Source organism: Phaenicophaeus curvirostris, chromosome 11, assembly GCF_032191515.1.
Source record: "Phaenicophaeus curvirostris isolate KB17595 chromosome 11, BPBGC_Pcur_1.0, whole genome shotgun sequence".
NCBI classification, from domain to species: Eukaryota; Metazoa; Chordata; class Aves; order Cuculiformes; family Cuculidae; genus Phaenicophaeus; species Phaenicophaeus curvirostris.
Genome location: NC_091402.1, coordinates 4,517,172 through 4,541,882, shown reverse-complemented (window position 1 = coordinate 4,541,882; position 24,711 = coordinate 4,517,172). Strand labels below are relative to the sequence as shown.

The 24,711-nt window shown below is 45.6% G+C and overlaps 1 protein-coding gene and 1 long non-coding RNA gene across 2 annotated transcripts in view; one reads left to right on the top strand and one right to left on the bottom strand.

Annotated features, from left to right (window-relative positions):
- LOC138725132 (uncharacterized) overlaps positions 1–12,476 on the bottom strand; it is a 37,454-nt gene extending 24,978 nt beyond the window's left edge. The window contains exons 1-2 of the long non-coding RNA XR_011338182.1: positions 12,288–12,476; positions 11,735–11,983 (exon numbers count right to left, since the gene is read on the bottom strand). This is a non-coding gene — a long non-coding RNA (uncharacterized lncRNA). The remainder of the gene's footprint in view (positions 1–11,734; positions 11,984–12,287) is intronic.
- Positions 1,507–18,933, top strand: ACOX2 (acyl-CoA oxidase 2). Its single transcript, XM_069865688.1, has 14 exons — positions 1,507–1,733; positions 2,899–3,061; positions 5,718–5,869; positions 6,396–6,503; positions 7,246–7,365; positions 7,825–7,940; positions 8,340–8,512; positions 9,602–9,764; positions 10,428–10,618; positions 11,746–11,907; positions 12,885–12,990; positions 15,449–15,666; positions 17,483–17,615; positions 18,509–18,933. The coding sequence occupies exons 1-14, from the start codon at positions 1,574–1,576 to the stop codon at positions 18,569–18,571; spliced, it is 2,028 nt and encodes a 675-aa protein (XP_069721789.1). The 5' UTR covers positions 1,507–1,573; the 3' UTR covers positions 18,572–18,933.
- The last annotated feature ends 5,778 nt before the right edge of the window (positions 18,934–24,711 follow it).

Here is a 24,711-nt window from a genome sequence, read left to right as displayed (position 1 = left end):
ACCCAGAGTTAAAGGGACACCTGGAGTTAAAGGGATACCATGGGTTAAAGGGGCACCTTGAGTTAAAGGGGCACCCGGGGTTAAAGGGACACCCAGAAAGGGGGCACCTAGAGTGAAAGGGGGACCCGGGTTCAAAGGGGTATCTGGGGTTAAAGGAACACCTAGAGTGAAAGGGGGCTCCCGGGGTTAAAGGGGACCTTGAGTGAAAGGGGCACCCAGAGTGAAAGGGGGACCTTGAGTTAAAGGGGGCACCAGTGTTAAAGGGGGCTCCTTGAGTTAAAGGCCTGAGTATCAAAAAAGTGGGAATTAAGAGCGTTTCTGCAAGACTCTGTAGAGTTTAAATTTTCATAGAATCTTAGAATTCTTTTGTTAGAAAAAGACCTTTGAGTTCGAGTCCAACTGTACATGTCCGCTGCTAAACCATCCCTCAGCACTTCATCCACCCGGCTTTTAAACCCCTCCAGGGATGGGAACTCCACCACTTCCTTGGGCAATAACATTAAAAATAGTTTATGAAGGCAAGGGACACAATCTGCTTCCCCTGCCCTCTGCTGCATTTCACACTTTTTTGCTTGCATCCTTGGTACAAATCCTGCTGGTTACAAGGGTAGGAGCTAATGTGCAGGCTGGTGGAGGCAGTCTGGGAAGTCTGGGTGCCTTCTTCACAGGTGTGGCTGGCAGCGGGGTGGGGAGACAGGCCAGACCCCCCCTTGAACACTTAACACCTAGTTGTGGGCATTCCAGCAGTAACTTCTCAGAAAATACTGCAGGCAGACTGGTGAAGAAAAATATTTTCTTAAAAAAAAACCCCAACCATAAAACCTGCATTTTGAGCTCTTAAAAGTGCCCTAAATTTTCATGGTCCATATCATTGCCATAAGGACAAAGGCGGTGCATAGATATTCATGGAAGCCCTGTTTGTTTTTTTAAGCTAACACGGAAATGTGTCTGTTGATGTACAAAGTGCACTCCTACACCCGTTTTGCTGAGCAGAGTGCCCTGCAGTAGCTGTGCACCCAGTGCAGGGAGCAATGCCCCAGGATTCAATGTGCAACATAGAATCACAGAATTACTCAGGTTGAAAAAGATCATTGAGTCCACCCCTTAACCCAGCATTGCCAAGTCCACCACCAAACCATGTCCCTAAGCATCACAACTACGTGTCTTTTCAATCCTTCCAGAGATGGTGACTCTGTCACTTCCCTGGGTAGCCTATTATTCCAATGCTTGACAATCTTTTATGTGAAGAAATTTTTCCTAATATCCAGTCTAAACCTCGCTGGTGCAACTTAAGGCTATTTCCTCTTGTCCTGTCGCTTCTTGCTTGGGAGAAGAGACCAGCACCCTCCTTGCTACAGCCTCCTTTCAGGGAGCTGCAGAGAGCAATGAGGTCTCCCCTCAGCCTCCTCTTCTCCCTTCCAAACAGCCCCAGTTCCCTCAGCTGCTCCTCATAAGACATCTTGGTCAAAATACTGAAAGTGCTCCTCGCTGCACCCCACACCTACAGCCACCTACTGAAGGAGTGCCAGCACTAACAAGCCCTACCCTTTCGCAGAGCAGCTCAGCCTCCAGGATGGCTCTGCCAGAGACTAGCAAGTACTCACAGGGCTCAGTCTTCAGCAGCGTGAATCCTGACCTCGCCAGCGAGAGACAAACGGCCTCCTTCAGCGTGGAAAAGCTTACGGCCTGGCTGGATGGTGGTGCAGAGCACACTCGGATACGTAGAGCAGTGGGTGAGTGAGCCTTACAAGGCCCCTGGCTGGAGGCTGGTATAGTGTATGCCTGCAACCCCACTCTTTCTGCTCTGCCTTTGAAGCACAGTGGGGTTTGTGCTTTTGGGTATTTGCTTATCACCCGTCTCTTAAAAAAGTGGGACCATGGAAATGGAGTCCTCTATTAGTATAAATCAACATGACTCCTCTGCAGCCACTCTCACTTTCTGTCTTCCCTGCTCCCATCCCCAGTATCTCTGGCAAAACTGGTTAAACTGAAGTACAAGGAGCATCTCTGTGCAAGGGGGGTGCATGTGGGCGCTAGTGCTGCTGCACAGCCATGCTCACCACACATCAACTGCAGCCAGCGGGACTCCTCAGCACATCAGGCAGTTGCAGGCAGGGAATTCCCTGCATGAGTTGGTTCAGCCAGACTGAGCAGCTCTCACTCACGATAGGTGTGCCAAAAAATGACTATGTGCTGAGAAGGAACAGAAAAAAACCAATCTTTTTTTGTCTCTGTAACGACATCCATATTATATCATTATCAAAAGAAAATGGCACAGCCCACATGCTTCATGGTGCAACTGGAGGTCAGTAAAACCTTAAACGGGAATGGACTCAAAAGTTTCAAGGCAAAAAGTGAGCAGCAGGAACATTTAAGATGATAAAGAAAGCAAACCCCACAGTTGCTTCACAGTGCTGCAAAGGCTTATAAAGTCCTGAGCCAAAGCGTGGGTGCTGAGCCGGGCACCCAGCAGGTCCAGTCGTTAGCTGCCCTCTGGGCAAAATCCAGAAATTCTTGCTGCCTTCACAGCATGGAACAGCGATTAGAAGCTGGGGATCCATAGCATTTTGTGCCTGAGGCACAAAGTCGCCTCCCACATCCTGGCCAGGGAGAGTGCCTCACCCTGCAGGGTCCTTATGTCTGCTCAGTAGACCCCTCTCTCAGGCCCACTCGGTTTCCCTCCCCTCCTTCTTCCCCAAACCCACCACTTTTCAGGCTGACATCACAACAGCCATCAGAGCCACTACTGGCAAACTAAAACCTACCTGCAGTCACCCTAAAAAGTCCCAGCATTTGTTTTCATGACCCCAGTCTTGTCCACTCCTCCGAGCAGGACTTAAGGTGCTGCCCACATCTCTCCAGCTCCAGGAGAACCAACACTTTTATGTTGCTTTGCAGTTGAAGCTATCGAAAGCGACCCTGTATTTAGCAGAGAAAATGAGTATTTCCAGATCCAGAATGAGAGGTACGAAGCAGCAGTCAGAAAAGGTGTTCACCTCCAGAGAAAGATGCATGAGATGGGATGGACTGAGAATGGACCTGAATCTAAGTACATTTACAGGTGATTTTTATATATTTTTTAAATGTGCAACTGATTTTTTGTTAACAGCTTTGTATGCCAAAAGAATCAGCTTTAGCAAAGGCTTGGAAAGGCCAGTCGTTGATAAATAAGGTCTTGGAAGAAATGTGCTGCAGGTTTTTACTTTAGCAGCACTCTCAGGAAAAAGGATAATGATGATGCATGGCAGAGAACTTCTCAAAGAGCAGCACATGAGTACAATGTGATGGCAGTTCACATCCCCAGTGTAGTATTTCCACTTTGGCAAGTTCCTTACCTGTGCTACAGCTCTCATACCGCCCCTCAGACATTTTCAAATGTATAAGCAGAATTGGAAGTGGTTACTGGCTCCTAGATAAATCTGAAATATATTTTCTCCATCTAGAAAATCCATGTTGTATTTAAAAGCAAAAAGAAAAAACCTTAGTTGTTTGGTAAATGGAATAAAGTATTTTTCACAACCCTTTCCTTAAAAAAGTATTTCTTAACCCTTTGCATGGGGTTGAGCTCCACATTTTCATTTTAATTGCTTGCCCCTCCTTCTTTGCCCCTTTGCTAAATCAAAGTACCAGTTTGCTGTCGCCAGGGCACGCTGTTCGGTAAGGTTACATGCCCAGTAAGAAGGTGTCACTTCTAAAGCATGCTTCAAAAGGGCAATGCCTGCACAAATCACTGCTGACACTCAGTCACTTCCCAATAGTTCATCACATGAAAGATCATGATTTTTTACACTAAGCTTTTTGCTGCCTACAATGAATGGGATAAATAAAGGGGGAAATCTTCCAGCAAGAGGTCTTGGACCTGATCATTATATTCCCAATAAAAAGCAGCTCTCTACTCCTGCCTCAGAAAAAAAAAAACCAAAAAACTGATGAAATACAATCGTCTATCCCATGGAGGTTTGCCTTGATCAGGCCCCCTGATGCCAAGGGCTTCGTCAGGGCCAGCCCTGCCCCACCACGTTTTGCTGGAGCAAGAGCACAGCCTGCTGCACAAGATGCTCTTAGTTGATGAAACACCAGGTGAGCACCAAGCTCTTCCTGACACAGTCCTGGTGCCACACAGAGGGCATCACTGGCACACATTTAAAAGCCAGCTTTTTAAAATTGCAGTTAAAGTAACATTATTTCTGGATGGGCTGCAAAGGGTTCATTAAGTCTTTTCCTGTTAATCAAAGCACTTTCCCTTTAACTTCTTAGCTTGTACTTCCCCCCCCCCCCTTTTTTCAGCATGACTGATTCTCTCTCAGGGCCAGTATAAAAGAAATGTTATAGTCATTTATTAACAATAAAAAGGTATCTATCTAGAATGAGATGCTGCAGTAAAGCAATGTGCTAACAGCCATACAAGCTACTGAGTAAAGCAGAGATGCTTACTTTTATACGTGAAAGCACAGGTACTTATCCATTTGAGGTAATTCAGCCATATTCTGAGGAACGCCAGGAAGAGGGGCTATATTCCTTTCATATGATTTCTCACACAGACAAAAACCTTAAAACGAAGGAGTTTCTCATTTACACCATGGAAATTACCATGCCCGAGTTCCCATTCACAGCTTCTGGAATGGTGCTTTGTAGCCCTGTCAGCTGGCAATGGTGAAGGACCTGACCAGGCCAGTCAATAAATCAGGTGTTACAAGGATATATTTGTTTAGCTCTTTATTTATGTGTCAGAGATATAGATAGTGGGATCGAGTGCACCCTTAGCAAGTTTGCCCATGACACCAAGCTGAGTGGTGCAGGTGACACACCTGAGGGACAGGGTGTCATCCAGAGGGGCCTGGACAGGCTTAAGAGGGAGGCCTGTGCAACCCTCATGAAGTTCAACAAAGGCAGGTGCAAGGTCCTGCATCTCCGTAAAGACAATGCCAAACACAAGTGGCTGCCCCATCCCTGCAGGTGTTCAAGGCCAGGCTGGATGAGGCTTTGAGCAACCTGATCCAGTAGGAGGTGTCCCTGCCCACGGCAGGGGGTGGAACTGGAAGGGCTTTCAAACCATTCTATGATTCTATTTGAATGTTTCCGTAAGAAAAAAACATCTCAAGTCAGGCCAGATCTCCATGAACCCCAGTACTGTTCACTGACAGGGACTGACAGCAAACACTCAGGGAATAGTACAGCAACAAACCCAGCATACTGAGGTATTTCCCCAGAATAGGAACGGGAAGGTTCAGGAAATCCAGATCTCAAGTGTCTACATGTTTAATTCAGTCTAATGTGCCCGACAGTGAGTTGCCAGGGTTTAGGGGTTTTAGGGTAGGGTAGTAGATTTTTTTTTTATCTCAGCCTCAAAATGTGACTTAAATAATCAAGAAAAAAATCCTATGAAGTGAAATAAAGACACAAAGGACTCAAGCTATCAGAGCCACAGGAGCTTTGGAGGTGGGCTGTGTTTTTAGGAGCTCATCATCAGCTACTCAGGACAGATAATTCCTCCAAAAGCAAGTGAAATAATGAGCTAGCAAGACTTAAGGAAACTTTGTTATGAAAGAAGGATCAAAAGCAGCTGCAATTCCATGTTGATGCTGGATGTTGGGTAAGGTGTGACAATGCAAAAATCAAAAGGCAGCAGGCAATATGTCTGGTGACCACCACAGTATCATGGCCTCATTCTCCGGAACGTCATCTGTATAAAAATAATGCTTGTGCCTTCTTTGCAGGGCACTGTCAGGAGATGTCACGTTCCTCCTTCACCGGGTCTTCACAAGAAGCATTTTGGTGCTGGGCTCTGACAAACAGATTGCCAAATGGATTCCTCTGGCCAGCCAATATCGGATCATTGGAAGCTATGCTCAGACTGAACTAGGGCACGGTAAGGCTACAAAGGAAAAAACAGTGCTTATATGGGACTAGAGGCTCTGGACCTCTAGTCCAGAGGAGGGGTTTGAGTTCAAGCTGTCCGTGCTTCACTGGGGCAGGGGTGGATGCTGGTGAAAATGCCACTTAAGAGTTAGAGGTTGATGTCTTCAGGGTTTCTTTGCAGGCTGGAGATGTGCTGGCATTAGTTTTGCCAATGTGGAAAAGATAACAAGGCAAATAGTGAAAGCTTATGATTACATACCAAGTAGTCACCATCAGTGGAGGGGATCAGCCAGGCAACTTGCCAAAGATGATGGTTGTCACCATGAACTGTGTAGCTTGCCCGAGTACCATGTGGCTCAAGAGATCTTTGCAGGAGATGGTGTGGGGTCACTGGGAGCATTGTCCCATGGTTCTTGGCAGGAGGGTAAACCACACACCCCTAGTAATATCCACACCAGCCTCCAGGGATCCTCCACTCTCTCCATCCTTGTCATACACCAGGACATATATATATATTGTTTATTTGTTTTTAAAAGGCACTTATCTTCAGGGTTTGGAAACAACAGCAGTCTTTGATGTCACTACTCAGGAGTTTATACTGAACACACCAATGATCTCTGCCATGAAGTGGTGGCCTGGAGATAGTAAGTACTGCACACGATATTTTGGTTTTCCTCATTTGCCTCCTTCAGTTACGTGGTCTGCCCTGCACAAGCTCTGTGTTTGCAGGATTAGGTGCTAGCAGAGGACATCAGTAAGAGAGGCACACATCAAGAGGCAAGCAAGAGACCAAAAGAGTTTGTACAAGTTCAAAGGCCAGAAGGAAGCCACTGTCATCTGTAAAATTTCTTTGGTGGCAGGCAAGGCTGGAGAACTTCCCTCAGGGAGGCTCCTGCCTCTGCTGGAATCAATCTCATCCTTGTAAATAATACTGAGGTGACTGAAAACCTCAGGGAGGTCATTAGCATAAAGGATTCAAGTAATCAGCCAGTCTCAGAATAAAGGATTTAAGTGTGAAATTTATGGCTCCCACCAAGAAGGTATTTCACAGCAAATAACTGGAGTTACTCTAACAGCCACAGCACTTCTCACTCTCTCAGCACTGCATGAACTTCAGCTACTTACTTTTTCTCATTTGTTTATGCAAACTGTTCATCCAGGCCTCACAGGCAGAAACAAAGGAAGAAGGATGATGCAGCATCTGAGAGCCAAGAGCAGGTTCAGAACACAGATTTAGGCAATTTCGAGCTTAAATTAGGATCACACCTACAATGACCTATATGTCAGGGAGACTTAAGAGGGAGAGTTAACAGCGCTGACTGCTGTTAACTGTGGAAGTCTTTGAGCTTGTACCTTAAGGAAAGGGGGCTGTTTGTCTTCTTACAGTGGGAAGGTCATCAACACACACGGTGGTCTTTGCTCAGCTGTACGTCCATGGGAAATGTTACGGTGTGCATCCCTTCATCGTGCAGATACGCAGCCTTCAGGACCATTCACTCTGCCCAGGTAAATGACTCCAGACACTGCAGCACTTGTCCAGGTGCTCTCTCTGTTTTGCTCTTAAATGTTTTCTAAAACATTGGCCCAGGGAGAGTGAACACAGGGAGTTACAACTACCAAAACCAAACCAAAGTATATACCCAAAGCATAGCTATCATTAAATGCAACCTTTGAATCTAAAGGAAGATATATTGCATCCTAAGCCCTCTTCTTAACCAGAAGTCCAGGCTGCTCTGATCATCTCCACATTAATACCTCAGTTCAGATCTCAGCTGGTCCTAGTAACAGATGAATCACAGGAAAAATGAGGCATTCAAATGCCTGTTTCATATTCAGGCAAGACCATTCATGCTGGGGAAGAGGCAGAGCTGAATATGCCTTTCCTCTGAGATCCCCAGAGTGCTGCAAAACGGGGACAAAAAAGTTCAAGTGGAAGCAAGAAGGCCATGTTTTCTCCCACTGCAGGCATAACTGCAGGAGACATTGGTCCCAAAATGAGTTTTGAGCATGTTGACAACGGCTACCTAATGCTGCAGAAGGTTCGTGTTCCCAGGGAGAACATGCTGAACAAGTTTTGTGAGGTATGTACAAACTGAGATCAGAGACTCCACTCTCAAGACTTCCATTGCACAGCCAGAGAGGCAGCAGGGACTTGCCTAAATTTAGGACAAAAGTCTTCATTTGAGGTTTCCACAAGTTGCCGAGGTTTTATCAAGGGCAGAAGTTACCTGAATCCTAAATGAAACTCGGCGTCAGGGATTCCACGTTTAGAGGGTGGGGATCACCAGGCAGGCAGAACCTATCTAAGCCAGAAGCAGTAAGAGTTTGTCTTTTCAAATGGATGTTTCATCCATCATACATAAAAATATTGAGTTTTGTATTCAATGAAGGATTTCAATGTCCATTTTATTCTACAGATAGATTACACAATCATCCTAGTATTGAAGAAAGTGGCGTCTAACAACCTTTCTCTATTCTAGGTTCAACCAGATGGCACCTATGTAACACGGGGGTCAGAGAAGATTAATTATTTCCCAATGACTACAGTGCGCATTTCCATCATTTTGGATGAAGTTATAATACCTCTAATGAAAGCTTGCACCATTGCCATCCGATACTCTGTGGTTCGCCGGCAGTCCAATTTGAAGCCTGGGTAATGCCACATAAGTCTGCAGTGGTGGGAAGGGGACCATGTACCATCTTTCCCCACACCAATCTGTATTTCTGCTTTTCATCTTATCCTTCAGTACATCACTGCCTTATTTCCTGACCCTCATAGGGTATTACAAACATGCCTCCCCATTATTTACATTCATGAGCTTCAGTCAAGGTTTACAGAATGCTTACAGGTTTTCTGCGATGAGTTTCATAGTTTGAAAAGCTCAGCGGTTCACAGAGGCACATTTTCTTATAATGGGTCTTCCCCTGTAATCCGTAACTCAGCAGAATCCAGACAAAGTGGACATGATACTGAACCCTTATTCCATAGCATCCTACTAGTGGGCACAATATTAAAATAACCTCCACCATCCACAATACCAATATCCACACTTTACAACCCTGAATTATATTAATCTGGTAAATAAATATTTTCATTTGAATGGATTTCAAAAAATGTTTCACTTCATTCTCATTTGAAAAGCAAGAAGATTGTAATGAGAACATGTTTTCATTCAAATGCAAACTAAACAAAGAGCATAGCATGCTGAACTATTATAATAACCAATTCCGTCATTCAAAGTCCTAAGTGTGTTAACCACAGCAAAAGGGGCAAAGAACATATAAAAAAAGCTCAGAAAGCTTAGAATAATTTAGACTCAAATATTTCCAGAGAAACCTATCTACACCCGAGGCCACAAAGGTGGAGTCTGAAAAGTTTTTCAGGGTGCAGTGCCACTGCCCCTTCTATAACACCTAAAACCTTGCTGTCCTTGAAGGATTCCTCCTCATCCTCTCCCGCAGTTCCTGTTCCCCCTCTGTACTGACCGATCACACAGAGCCTTTTCTGTTCTGTTAGGCTGTTTCACCCACACAGCAGAAAAATCACTTTTTTCCTACATGGGCTTGTTTCTCTAACAGCTTAACAAGCTGGGAAGATTGGCTGCCACGACATCAGCTCAGTTCTGTTCACTTACTGCTTCTTGATAATGAAAAATGCTCATTTTCTTTATGCGATAGGTAAGCTAACAGTAGCTATGCCTGTGTCTACACTTTCCCCGCTTCATCAACTGTATTCCAACAGGGAACAAGAAGCAAAAATCCTGGACTACCAGACTCAGCAAGAAAAATTGCTGCCCCAGTTGGCAGCAGCCTATGCCTTTCATTTCATTAACAACTACCTGCAGGAGCTATTAGACAGGGGCTACAAAGAGATCCAGAGGAAGAACTTCAGCATGCTGCCAGAGGTGAGTGCCAGCAGAACTAGCTTGTACAGCACTTCTCATCTCTAAATATCAAAGTAGTTTAGCAAACTGAACAAGCATTCCTCTCATCACCAGACAACTGGAGAAAGAAGAAGCACTAAGAGATCAAATGGTGTGTCCTAGGTCCATGACCAGTAAAGCAACAGCATTTGCTTTACCGCCCCAAATTTTGCATTTTGGGAACTATTGCAGAGTGAAAAGGTCTTGAAAAGCATGTCCATCTGATAAAAACCTTGTTCCCAGTAGCTGGTGGTGCAAAGCATTATTTCATAACCTCATCTACAAATGCACGTGCAAATATTTACTTGTGAGCCAAAGCCAAAAATTTTACTTTTTTAGATAGAACGTAAGATTTTACAACTCAAAGTCTAAAATGAAAACACACTCTGAACAAGGGTGTCCAAAGCCACTGCTGGTTGACAGAAATCAAAAAATGCACAAACTGAACACAGCGTGCCCAGCACAAGGGTAGGCAGCATCCCAGGCCGAAACTGAAGGCCAGGCTCAAGGAACTGGGTGCTACACCAGCGTGCAAAGGAGGATCTCATGGCGAGAAATTGCACACTATTAAAAAAGGAAACTTATTCTGAGGACTGCTTTAGACCACTTCCACCATTTACACTCTGCCTTTGTGTTTTTCAACAGCTCCATGCATGTTCTTCAGGCTTTAAAGCGATAGTTACCCAGTACTGCACTTCAGCAGTAGAGATCTGCCTTCGGGCATGTGGCGGACACGGTTACTCCTTGCTGAGTGGACTCCCTTCGTTGTATACTAAAATACTTGCTTCTTGCATTTATGAAGGGGAAAACACCATTTTGTTCCTACAAACTGCCAGGTAATAATTCAAATCTGTACATTTAAAAGCCTGCCCCATCATTTATTCAACCTCTATACTTCTTCTCCAAAACCAGTAAAATCCTTTCTTACAGCACCTTCTAAAAATACAGCTCAGGACATAAACTATTCATGTATTCTGTCTAACAGGCAGGTGTGTCGGAATTGGATTATCTCTTCTATTTTTGGTTTAGGAATGTGTGTAGATACTGTTCGGCATAGCCTCATTTTCCTTTTTGACCAGTAGAGCAGCAAAATCATGAGTTCTATGGTTTGTATTTTAAGCAACCACTGTAATGTGATACTGGTAAAGTGAGGTTGATTCAAAAAAGGAAAAGTTGTTTAAATACTGGAAGGGGGTAAGCCATGTTCCACGAACACCACTTTCCTCCAAACATGCAGAGTGGTGATTGAGTAGATGAAATACAGCAGAAGGAAACCACAGCTGCTTGAACTTTTAATAATATGTGTTTTTACTCAAAGGAGAAACCCAGTGCCCTTCCCCAGGACAGAAGTACTAACCACATAGCTTTATGCTTGCATACACATTTCTGTACCCACAACTGCCGCCTCTTGCACAATCAGTACCAAGGTCAAGAAAGAAATGCTGTAACCTTTTACTTCCAGACCTGGTTGGTCTAAGTTATAGCTGAGACGCCAAAAAAACCCACAAGGTAGTGCTCCTTGGACATGTATTTAGCTCCAAGAAAGGGTCTCATGTTTGTTAACGTAATGTCACTGTGTCCTGGGTATCAGTGGGTAAGACCAAGCCACCAGTAAAACTTGCAGAGCATTAAGACTCACATTGCAAAGTTGATAATGTATCTAATCACCATGTTGCTGAGACTGCTAATAGCCACAGCGAGTTTCTTCCTAAAAATTCACCATTACAAATATCTATGACATTAAATACAGTAGATGGGCTACCTCTGGGGCTCATCACAGATCAGGATATTTCAAATAACACGTAAAACAAAAGGTCATTACTTGTTCAAGTCCATTCTGGACCACTGACAGGATAGGACATGCCCTGCTGCTCCTCACCCAAGCCCACTTTACATGTTGTACAACCATTTTGTATGTGGGGATCACAACCTTACTCTGCTCTGATTGTTACCTTCTTCCCAGGTTCCTGGTGAAGTGCTTCATGGCAGCCAGTGCTGGCCAGTCCATCCCACCATCTGTCACATATCTGGCTGCAGTGAAACCCAGGAAGTGTCCAGCCAAGAGCAAGTTGGATTTTTTGAGTCCAGATATTTACACAGAGGCCTATCAACACACAGCTGTCAGGTCAGTACAGAGAACAGGAGATGGGGTTTCTCTCTTTTTACATCAGAAATGTGTTAAAAGCTCAGCTTCTTCCTGGCTTTAAAGGGAGATAAAATAACGTAAGTTACACAATAATTGACATCATCTGCTCCCAAAAGAGAAAAAAAAAAGACTCATGTAGGATTAACAACCACGTCAAGTATTCAATATACTACTTCCACATTCAGAAGTTTTTAAGCAACCTGCTACCTAACAACTATATTCCATACAGTTGATTCTAGATGAGGGTGATGGCACTATTTAAGTCAAGTCCAGACCACATCACTGAGTTGCCATCTAGTAGAACCTTTAGGCAACTGTACCTTGTGCAATTCTATACAGAAAGTTCAAGTTTGACATACCTGAAAAACTGATGTTTGCTTTCACAGCAAAGGCAGAGCCTCTCATTTTGTCTGTAGCCTTTCAACTACACATTTCAACTGGCCATTCAGCTGCTCAACACAAAGAAAAACGGCATCATGAGTGGTGTCATTAGTGTTATGTGCATATTTATGGGTCATATTGGTATCATCTCTAAAAACCAGGTAAACAGAGATAATATTGCTGTCCTTCAAATCAATGTAAAACCAAAACAAAACAAAAATAATGGGAGCAGGATCTGGATCCCTGTGTAGAAAATTAGAAATATAACATAACATGAGTCCAATAAAATAACTGCTTTATTTTGCTTTGCAAGCTTTCCTTACAACATCCAAGAAAAATTCAGCTGACCCCTTGGTCAGCTGAGAAGGCAGAAACCCTTCAGTACTGGGGTGGTCTGGGTGCTTCTCCCAGTGTGTATTTAGATTTTGCACAATCTCAGTTCGCTCATACTGAGTGTAGATAAATTCAAATGTCAGAAATGACATTTTGTCATATGATCATACACAAATCTGAGTACGAAAAAAGTGTATGTGGGCTACTATAGTCATATTGAATAAGCATTTTCAATTTTCCAGACTCATAAGCAGCACAGCAGCTAAACTACAGGACTTGATCCAGTCAGGAGTCAAAAAATATGATGCGTGGAACCAATGCACAGTGCAGCTGGTGCAGGCTGCAAAGGTTAGCAAAATTTATCTGTTTATTTAAAACTTGTCTTTATGATACAGTATGCAGCAGACATGGCATGATTATCTTTAAGACTTGGTGCTGTTTCTTGTTTTCTGGTAGCACCTAAAGTGATACCACAAAGACCAGGGCACCACTGTGGTATGAATGGTGGAAATACGGTAGTAAGAAGCAATTCCTGATCTGTAGAATTTGTCATCTGAAGAGGACAGGTAGAAAAAGACTAGAGGGAGAAGAAATGAAAGTGAGAAAAATAACCAAGCCCCACAGTTATGCTGCCACTGCTAGCAGAATCAGACCTCCCATATGCTGCAACAAGAACCCACCTTCTCTAGCTAATGCTCATCTTGTTATAAGAAGCCAGCATTTCTGCTCCCACAGGAAAGTCTCCCCAAAGCCACCTTACTGAAAGCTGGTAAAGTCACAGCAAGGGTGAAGCATGCCTGGTATTTCTTACACCTACTGCTCTCCCAAGAGAAAATGACTGCAGGGAAAAGCAATGACAAATGCAACGCTAATTACTACTGAAAGAAAAATCAAATCAGCGAAGTCGTATTAAGAACAGACACAAAAGCTACTCCTGGTTAATATGAATTAGGCAACCAGTATGACTTCAGTTGAACTAGGATAAGGACAGCAATATTTGTTCCCCAAAACAGGGGATAGTACAGAACTAAGAAAAAAAAAAAAAAAAGCAAGAGGGGAGACTAGCCCTAAATTTAAATGAAAACCATAACCACTGATACGTCAGTATCTCAAAAAAAAAGCCAAAATTCTCTATTTACTATATAAATAAGTGCAATTATTCTGCAATTACAGTGAATGTGTTCCATCATTCCATCCTAAATTGAGGAAAGGAAGATTTTGAAACAGATCTATAGCTTGTTTTACTGTTATACATTTTTTAATGGAATTTGCTGAAATCTGCAGTTCATCCAGAGACAACCCAAACTGAAATGGACTTAGCAAGAAGACTCTGACAGGGAAAACAGAACCCCCCTCATACCTAACTGTGGTGATACTGTCTTGGTGATTTCTTATTAGGAACCACACTCATAGTGATACCTTCCTGATATCTAAACTAAATCTAAATAAAGGAGAGCTCCTATAAACAAAGGGACTTTTTAAAACTACTTTCCCAATAGCTGTTTAAGTTAGGCATATTTTTAGTGGAATGAAACTAAAGCAAAATGTTCCTGTTAGGGATTATCTCTAGAAAATGCTGTGACCAGTGCTGTCTGCACACTAACGAACAAGCCATTCCCTCCTGCCCCCACTCAAATGGATCGCTGAGGTCTCTGGACTGAAGAGCAGGGGAGATCACATGTCAGAGGAGGAGCTGGATTCCAGCTCCTTCTGAGAGGCAGGGAGGAGAACCTTGACACGGGAGTAGTCAGAAATAAACTCTTTCTAAAGAGCCTAACGTATGCAGAGAGCTGCTAGACTCTTCAGAAAACAGGATCTCAGCCCCTGAAGTTTCTTATATACTTCAGCAAGGGGAAGAGTCAGCTGAACCTCTTCAGTTTCCCCCATAGCTTTAAAACCTTAATAACCTGCTGCTTTCTTGGGGCAATGCTATATTTACTTCTTATGCCTTACTTTCCCTGGAGACTCACTCACACAGCTGGCAGCTATACAAATAAACACTGCCAGCTCTCAGCTGAGTGGCTCAGACACTGATTATGGCTTTGCTGCAGACTCCAAACTCATTAATTGCTTGAGTAGACACCCAACTTCTCAGGCAGGTTTTGCAGACCGTGCTGGCCCCCACACTGCTTTATCATGCCAGCAAGAAGAGCTGGGAGAAGAACTGTCTAGTGAGGGAGTGAACCCACACAGGTACTAACACCACCAACCATCACAGTTATGTCAGCATCTCAAGAGTCACCTCCACGAACAGGTGGAGTCAGCCTGCTTCGTTTGCTCTGGACCTCAGATAGTATTTCTGTAACTTGGCAGTTAAATGCTTTTTTGATGTCTGACCCAGAAATTATCAGTTTACTTAAAACCAGAGAAAAGAGAGGTCAGTTCAGTTGTTGTTCTGTGACAACAGATGTTTTCAGAGCTGAAGCCCTACGGACTCTGAGCCCAACGTACCATGAGCCCAAGGTCTTCCAAAAGAGTTTTCTCCTGTTGATGTATAACCAAAATTCAATTGCTAGGAGTCAATACAAGCAGATTACAGTGTGTCTCCATCAGACAAACTCTTCGGGGTATTCATCAGAAATATTTAGTACTACCATGGTTCCTGAAGCAGTTTTCTAGGGTTTATAAATACCACCGTGCTGGCTGTTCCCCACCCCCCTCAATTCTCTCTCTGCAACAAAGAATACAAACTGGAAAAGTGCCAGGGAAATGAAAAGGTTTTATATTCTTGATAAGAAGGTTTGAGTTATTTGGCCTACTAAAAGTGTTTTGAGATGAATTCACTGTTGAAGTATTTGTTTTCCAGGCTCACTGCCACTACATCTCAGTGGAAAACTTTGCAGAAACCGTGGAAAAGCTTAAGACCAAGCCTGGCATCCAGAAGATTATGAAACATCTTTGTGACCTCTTTGCATTACATGGGATTTTCTCAAATGCAGGACTCTTCTTGCATGACGGATACCTGTCTGGAGCTCAGATGGACATGGTCACAGCTTCATATCTGGACCTCCTAGCTGTCATTCGGTGAGCTGCTCTGGCGTAAGAGATGATACACAGCTATCCACTTTGTCCCTATGATAGGTATAAAATGGTGCTGCTGTACCTATGGAGACATCCCCACTCACCTCACTTGTTTTTTATTTTGATTGCCTGGCAGCAATTGATTGAAACATATACACAGAGCTCATTTTCACAGCAAAACAGACCTAAGTGTCCAGCTCCTCTGCAATCTCTAAATTAAAGTTCTGTAACATGCAATCTTAAATTATAAATTATACATCCTGAACACTTTCTACTATTTGTAGTAGAGCAAAAGCAGGAAAACATGTAGTCAGAGCAGCATTGGCAGGAGGCAGCCCCAGCAATGAATCATACACTGCAAAATCTGCTTAAGCGGCAGCTAATACAGCCTACTGTGTTGACATGGCTGAGTTTCACCTGGTACCCAAACAATCCCGCCTGCAGCTAGGTCAGATGCATCTGCTTGACTCCATTTATTACTCACTATATGAATGCTAAGATATGCTGAAGTTTTAACTTACCACATCTCACAAAGGGTTCATCTTTCAGTGCTCTTTGTTAAAGAACAAACTAACTCATGGTGCAGAGAAGTGAGTTGCTGCTCTATATAAAATTACACATAAACCACCTCGAAAGAAATAAGAATATATCGTATCCAAGAGTGGAAGGGACGGAGCCAAACAGCAAGCATTTTCAGAAGTGATCCAAGAATTCAAGTTAAGCAATAATCTTTAGCATAATGTTTTCAAAAGCCTTACACACTGTCATCTCTGGGATTCATTGCAATTTCTTAGTGTTAGTCCATGCCTTGTTAACAAGATTCAAGAATGGCTATTTACCTGGGTACTGACGGTCAGTTATTTTCAATTTGCAGAAAGGATACAATTAGTAGAAAGGATAGACACACTTCCTAGCAAAGACTTAGCCTTTCCCAAACAGCGCCTCCCCAAAAGGAACTGATAGATGCAAATGTCATTGTTTGGGAGGATGAGAAAAAAGAAACTATCTCTTGCTTAGTGTTATAATTGAGTTAACAACACAAAGTCCAAACGTGGATCAATTTACTATTTATTTAGATAGGAAAGCAAAAGCAGCGCTGGGTGGCCGGGGAGTCGCAGCTCCACCAAGGCTCATTACATTACATTACGTTACTCATTACATTAGGAGAAGATGCTGACATTACATATCTGTCCTTAGGCTCTAGCTATCAGCTGCCAACTGCTGTCAGATTGGCTCTTGCGCTAGATGGGCCCTTGGTGCTGTAAAGGATTATGCAGTTCAGGATTGCCGTGTTCTTACAGATACTAGAAGAGCAGAAGACCATGATACCTCATAATGAGATAATAGAAATACTTAAAAGCAGATGCAGGTTGGAGATCAGCAAAGCACTTCACATCTGTCTAGTAGCAACTTTATATCATTCTGTAAGACAAACACATACAGTGTAAGAAAAAACAAAGCAAAACAAAAAAGCCCAATGAAAACCAGAAGCAAGAACTGGCAGAATCTGCTGAGGAAATACCTGACAGGAGATTGAGTCTTAAATTAGGGAATAGGGATGGACCCCAGGCAATTACAAAATCTTGCCAATTCCCATTCAACAGTACAGACCACTCAGGGCATTAGTAGAACGTGCCTTTTCTGAGGAATCAAAACAAGTGGGATTTTCCCCACAGTGCAGGCAAGAGGAATAACTGGCACAAGCATTTCAGACCAAGGAATGCAGACTATTGACTTTCAGGTTTAACTCTGAGTATTTTCCACCCTCGCAAAGCACTGCCTGCTTAAGTAATATGAATGTCATTCATCTACTCCATAGGAGGGATGCTGTTCCACTAGTGGATGCTTTTGACTTCACAGACAAAAGCTTGAATTCTGCGCTTGGCAGTTACGATGGACAGGTTTATCAACGGCTTTACGAGTGGGCTCAGAAGTCACCAACCAACAAGCAGGTACGGATGCTGGATTACAGCTTGTTAGCCAAAGCAGAAATTGTTTCCTTTTCTTTTAATAAAAGCAGTGCAGATAAAAGCAAGTGAAATAAGAACCTTTATTCTTAGTGTCTCACTCTGAGCAATGATCTGTGATACTCCAGTTAAGCCACCTACAGTCTATCTTAGACATTTAACCTAAGGATGCATTACACTCCCTGGGGTACTGCAGCTTGGAAAGGGAGCTGGACTGTCAGGTGCCACCAATGGAGTTTTGGTAACATTGTATGAAGTAAGCTAAAACAAAAATCTGCTTACCTAGTTTACATATTATTACACAGTATTACATGGCTGCAAGAGCCACTGATTGCAGAGTATTTTCCATTCAAAGGGGCTTCTACTAGTGCAGTACTTAATTTTCTTAATAATATGTTTAACCAGAAAGAGTAGAGATGTTAAGGCAATTTCATCCTTCATGATGTTTAGCACTTTACTTTCACTTCTTAATTCATTCATATTTTGGATTAATGTAAAATTCTGCATGATGCAAGTAGTGATTGCTCTGTTTGAAAACTCATTTTGCCTTAAGTGAGATTTTTACTGTGGTAATCAGCAGCCCTTTGAAATTCTACTGCTGAACAAAAAATCTGCCTTCGGCAAACATTCAAGTTCAAGCATGTTTTTTGAAGTTAAAAAATATGCTGTCCTACTTGGGAATCAGTACTGTGTACTTGTCATGAAGGACAGTGCATACTACAGGGAGAGAGATCTTGCATAGCTGAAGTAGATGGCTGTTTGGGGGTTTTCAATAGTCTAGCTTCCTGTATTTCAGAGATCATCCTCCAGAAAAAATTAGAACCTTTTCTTTCTTCTTAGAAACTATTATTTCCCTTTCACATTCTCTTTCTGAACAGATAAGCCCAGCCTATGAGAAGTACTTGAAGCCACTTCTTCACAACACAGTGTCGAAATTATGAAGACCATGATTTAAGCGAAAACCACACATTTTCTCCTGTTCTTTATGCAGCAGGACATTTATCAAGCATCAGTAATGACTAATCAGAATAAGTTATCAGTTGCTTACTCATAGTTGCAACAAGTATGAAACAAGATTCTTAGCCAGCCATTTGCATTTAATCAGACAGAAGCCAAACAATGGTGAATGGTACCCACTGCGATGAGGCAAGAAATAGCCTCAGGTTTGCTGTTTTCTACCCTGAGATGTCCTGATAACATCAAAACTATGTTTTTGCTTTCTTACTCTTTCTAAATTCGCTATGCTACCATTAAGGGAAAAATACCCACATTGTAAACTCTGCCATACTGTGTTATTACTGTAAATTGCCTTCCAAAGAAATGCAAACGAACAAAAAAAACCCAAACCAAGGAAAAAAACCAAGGAAGGTAAAATTATGGTCCTTGGCTTCTAGAAACAACTTGCTCTCTCAGATAAAGAACTGTATTAGAGAGTATTGCTTAGCCGTGGAGTATTCCTGCCTAATGACCATTCAGAAGAAGCTGATGCCAACTCCAGTCTGCAAAATGTACTTTCCTACTAATAAAGTCACTCACACTATCTTTCTGTAAACCTAATGCTCCAATAAAGTGCATTACTTGGAATAATGCTTCTCTAATTATTATACTTCATGATTATGGAAAGGGCAGGCTGATCCAGGCCAGTCATTACTTTGCTAGTACATTAAGTGTTGCAAAGAACATCTCGTGATTATAATTCAGTGCCAGTTAATGCAGATATTTCTTACCTCATGTTGCAGGAAAGAAACAACTGCTTTTCCTGAGCTTTATCAATTCAGCCTTTATTTTCACCCTCCCCTTACAGGAAAAATAAACCTCTTACTGCCTCATGTTACAAAAGTAAAACCCTCAACAACATATACAAAGGGGGAGACAAAGTACAACAAAGACATCCCTGAGACAGGCTTCCTGAATGAGATGGGATGGGAAGCTCCTGCAGCTACCATAGAAATTGAGAAATCAACCCTCTGATGTCCCCAAAGAGCTGTGGTCTTCAAAGCCCAGAAAGCAAAGAAGCTGTGGAAAGGAATGATTGTGACAAGAACTTCATGAGAGAATGTGACCTCTTCAGCAAAAGAGGCATTAATTCTCTTGCTCCCAACAGTGTTCAAGTCAGAGCATAACCAGAAATTCCATTAGCAACTATGACAGTGTGCCCAGAGAAGCAGAAATGGCTAATTAAAAATGAGGAAAACTTGAGTACCTAGACTTAATCATCATCAGAAACAGCAGGCTACAGTTTAAATTTAAATATATAGCAACCAGATAAATTGCTGGCAAACTACGGTTAGACTTAGGGTTAAAGATTAGGGTGAGATAGGATTGGGTTATCAAGTACAGCTTCACTCCCTGATTTTTGCCAGCATATTGGGGCAGTGTGAGGAAACATCGCCTCCCTTCCTCCCACATTAGTCCCCAGCTGTCAGAGGTCAGGTCAGGTCTGCGTCCTGTAGAGGAAATCATAGAACCATGGAATAGGTTGGGTTGCAAGGGACCCTAAAGCCCATCCCGTTCTACCCTCTGCCATGGGCAGGGACACCTCCCACGGGATCAGGCTGCCCAAGGCCCATCCACCCTGGCCTTGAGCACCTCCAGGGATGGGGCAGCCAAAGCTTCCCTGGGAAACCTGGGCCAGGGCCTCACCACTCTCATGGTGAAGAAATTCCTCCTTAAGTCTAGTCTAAATCTGCCCAGCTCCAGTTTGTATCTGTTCCCCCTCGTCCTGTCACCACAAGTCCCTCTCTAGCTTTCTTGCAGGCCCATAAATGAGCTTCCTTGCCCATAAACTGCCAACAACACCAAGCGGGAGCTTAGGATCTGGCAGATCCCAGTGATGATCAGAAGGTTCTGAGACCATTTCTTCTCACCCTACACAACGGGTTCTCCCCAAACAGCTGTGCCTTTCCCTCATTCCGACCCAGTGCTGCCCTGAGGCCCGGCAGCCCTGCGGGCTGAGACCCGGCGATGCCACCCGCTGGGCCCGTGCCCGGCCTGCATGGTACCTGCCCCGACTGAGTGCGCCTCCTGGCCACCTTACAGCCCTGTCGCTCTCTCCCACTGACCAATTCACTGGCACAGGCTGCTAAATCAGAGACTGTGTTGCACAGCGTGGGATTCCCAGTGCCAGATTCTGGCTAACATCGTCTTCACAACACATCACAGAATCACTAGGTTGGAAAAGACCCACTGGATCATCGAGACCAACCATTCCTATCAATCACTAAACCATGCCCCTCAGCACCTCACTCACCCGTCTTTTAAATACCTCCAGGGACAGTGACACAACCCCCTCCCTGCGCAGCATCTGCCAGTGCCCAATGACCCTTCAAGTGAAGAAATTTTTTCTGATGTCCAGCCTGAACCTTCCCTGGCGGAGCTTGAGGCCATTCCCTCTCATCCTGTCACCTGTCACTTGGGAAGAGAGGCCAGCTCAATCCAAATGCTCTACCTCGTTCTTGCTTTGTTCTAAACACCAAATCAGTAAAACACATGCATCGCATGCAACCAATCCAAAGTTTTAATGCAGACAGTGCTGGTTTACACAGGGTTCCTCCACCTCCCCTGTGCCTGAGCAGAAGAGGCCACAGGGTCCTCTTACACAGACATGCTGCGACTGGTCACTTGGGAAAAGTGGCATCAATTCAACCTCGAAAGAAACAGTCCTCCCGCCCCAGCTCCTCTCCTGATTGCAACACCCCATGCTGCCCCCCTCCTCCACACCCGACATGCCCGGTGCCCACAACCAGTGCCTCTGCGACATCAACCCGGGGCCAAAGGCTCTGCAGGCAGCGGGAGCGCTGCAGGCAGTCTGTCGGCTGTTGTCCTGGTCACAAGAAGCTTTCAGTCACTGCGGTGCCATGTGTCGCTGGCACCATGCGTGTGCTCCTCGTCCTTGTCCTGCTGTCTCTGTGCCAGTCCATGCAGGGCACAGGTGACACTTGCGAGTGAGTGGCCCCAGGCTCGGGGAGGGAGCTGGGGCGGCTCTGCTGGGGTTCGCTGGAAGGCACCCGCTTGTCCCTTCTGGCCACATCTCAGCTCCCCCGACCCTGGCTGGGAGGCGCTGGTCCCCACCAGCACCCACGCCGCTGGCACAACTCCTCTGTGGGGCTAAAGGAATCCTAGAGGCACCGAGTACGACAGTCACGAGTTTCTGGTCTCCACAGGACCTGCGGACTCTGTCTGATGGATCACAGCTACAGCATGTCGCGTGTCGTTGGAGGCAGAGATGCCCAGGCCAGGGCCTGGCCCTGGATCATCAGCATCCAGAGCCCTGGGACAGCCAGGATGTGGCACATATGTGGAGGGACCCTCATCGGCCCAGAGTGGGTCCTCACAGCCACCCACTGCTTCATCGAGGCCAGGTCAGGAGCGCCAGGGAACAGGGACATTCCCGCCACGCTGGCAGGCGCCCAGCCTGCAGCACCACGGCAGACCGGCACCCCGTTTCCTCGCGGTGCTCCTGGGCCCTCCCAGCCCAGCAGAGAGACGGCTCAGGAGAAGGCTGGGTTCCTGCCATCGCCTCTTGTCAGCCTCCACCTCGATGGTTCTCAGGCCTGAGCCACACTATGGCGGCCGCGCTCTCTGCACCGCTGCTTCCCTCTCTCCCCTGGGAAGGAGAAGGCAGCTGACAGCCGAGCTGCCGCAGCACGTACCTCCACTCCCCAAAACCCTCTTTCCCTTTGTCTCACAGGAACATTCAGGAGTGGTGTGTGGTGGTCGGTGCCATCCAGCTGAGTCGCCTGGGTCCCGAGGCTCAAGTGTGCAACATAAAGTGGCTCCTGGTCCCACAATCAGTACAATAACATCTCGCAGAGCAATGACATCGCCTGCTGGAACTGGACCAGCCCGTCGAGTGCAACACCCATGTGCAGCTCGCCTGCGTGCCCCACCCCTCGCTCAAAGTGTCCCAGCTGACCACCTGCTACATGGGCGGTTGGGGTGCCACCGCCGAGGGAGGTGAGCTCCTGAAAAGAAGTACTCGCCTCCCAGGTGTGGAGATGGGTTGGGCTTCCTAAAAGCAGAGGTAAAAGGCAGCGTTAGCCTCGATGACGTCTGCCCCGGGAGAGACAGGTCTGACCCCTTCCCCAGGGCCAGATGGGAGGGATGCACTGCTGAGATGCTGCTGCAGAGGCAAAGGCAAACCCGAAGGAAGGGGCTCCCCCAAAAAAGGTAAGAGAACCAGCAACGCGCTCTTGACTGTTCCTTCCTGCCTGTGCTCCCAGCTCTAGCATCAAACTATGTGCTCCAGGAGGCTCAGGTCCTCCTCATCGACACCCATGTCTGCAACAGCAGCGGCTGGTACCGCGGGGCCATCCACCAGCACAACCTGTGTGCAGGATATCCGCAGGGCGGCATCGACACCTGCCAGGTAGGAGCAGGAGACGAGGCCCGGCAGCGCAGGCAGCCCCGGCAAGGCCACCCAAATCCCCCCAAAACAGCCCCCTCCCAGACCAGGTCTTGCTGGCTCCGGCACCAGAGCGGAGCCTTTCTGAGCAGGGAACACCACTCTGGAGCTGCTGGGAGAGAGCAGGAGCCAGGCCTCGCGCTCACAGAGGCCCCCAACATCCCCTTAATCCTCTCTCCTCTGCTGCAGGGAGACAGCGGCGGTCCTCTCATCTGTCGGGATCCATGGGCTGAGCACTTCTGGCTGGTAGGAGTGACCAGCTGGGGCAAAGGCTGTGCCAGAGTCCATCAGCTGGGGGTCTGCGTCTCCACTCGGCATTTCTTCAAATGGATCCTGGCACAGATGGAGCTGCAGCCAGCAGGAAGGCCTGCACCAACCTCACCGCCAGTGCTCACCTCAGCGACCCTTCACAAGCCAACGCAGAACGCCAGCACTATGCCCTGTCCTTTTCCGTGCCAGAAGCTGGTGGCATTCTTTAAAATGATGCGGGAGCTCCTGCAGTTCCCGTGGGCTGGAAAGGCTTGAGAGGTAAAACACACAACCTTGCCCGTTTTGTATCTCTAGTTAGGTTATAGATTTAGGTATAGCAAGTCTTGTTGAATAGCTTTGAATTGCCTTGTTAATCAATGGATAAATAAATGGTTAGTCAACTGATGAATACATAGCAGCTATTTTAAATTTGCAATCCACCCCAACAAGCTGTAAAGTGCTGCTAAATCAAAGACTAAAAAAAATTCCATCCAGGAAGATTCCTTCAGCCTGCGTGATGGTGGGAATTGGAGTCCTTCCCACACATCACACTGGGACCTGGAGTGCTTCTCCGTGCAGTGAGGCAGAAGATTCAGTTCCTCACCCCACAATATGCTGGGAGCTGGAGTGGTTCACCCCACAGTATGCTGCAAACTTGATTCCTCCACCCTAGGAGGGGTTTTTTGGTTGTGCCCCCAGTGCAGGACCCGGCACTTCGCCTTGTTAAACCTCATGCCATTGGACTCTGCCCAGCGGTCCAGCCTGTTCAGATCCCTTTGCAGAGCCTCCCTACCCTCCAGCAGATCGACACTTCCACCCAGCTTAGTGTCATCTGCAAACTTGCTAAGGGTGCACTCGATGCCTTCATCCAGGTCATTGATAAAGACATTGAACAGGGCTGGACCCAGCACTGAGCCCTGGGGAACCCCACTTGTCACTGGCCTCCAGCTGGATTTCACACCATTTCCCACCACTCTCTGGGCCCTCCAGCCAACCAGTTTTCCACCCAGGAGAGTGTGCGCCTGTCCAGGCCAGAGGCTGACAGTTTCTCAAGCAGAATGCTGTGAGAAACTGTGTGAAAGGCTTTACTGAAGTCGAGGAAGATACATCCACAGCCTTTTCCTCATCCAGTAGTTGAGTCACTTTGTCATAGAAGGTGTTCGTGAACCCATGTTGACTGTGTCTGATCACCTGGTTCTCTTGCATGTGCTTCATGATAGCACTCAAGATCACCTGTGGAAGGGTGGCTATATGATTTAATAGCAGTGAACAATCCAGGGTTCAACATTCAGGATTAAACCTGGCGTTCCCCTTTAAGCCCTCCTCGGTACGTTGACCGGAGAAGCACATAACAAAAGCCCGGGACTCAGCGCCGGGAAGTCCCTGAAACGGCTGGACTGGCTCCTTTCCCGCGCTCAACCCTCTCGA

Bases quoted from the DNA above. Each gene is read 5' to 3' on its own strand.
- ACOX2 (XM_069865688.1), top strand. From the start codon at position 1,574: ATGGCTCTGCCAGAGACTAGCAAGTACTCACAGGGCTCAGTCTTCAGC. The intron at 6,504-7,245 runs GTAAGTACTGCA...GTCTTCTTACAG, and splicing joins GAAGTGGTGGCCTGGAGATA to TGGGAAGGTCATCAACACAC. The intron at 9,765-10,427 runs GTGAGTGCCAGC...GTTTTTCAACAG, and splicing joins ACTTCAGCATGCTGCCAGAG to CTCCATGCATGTTCTTCAGG.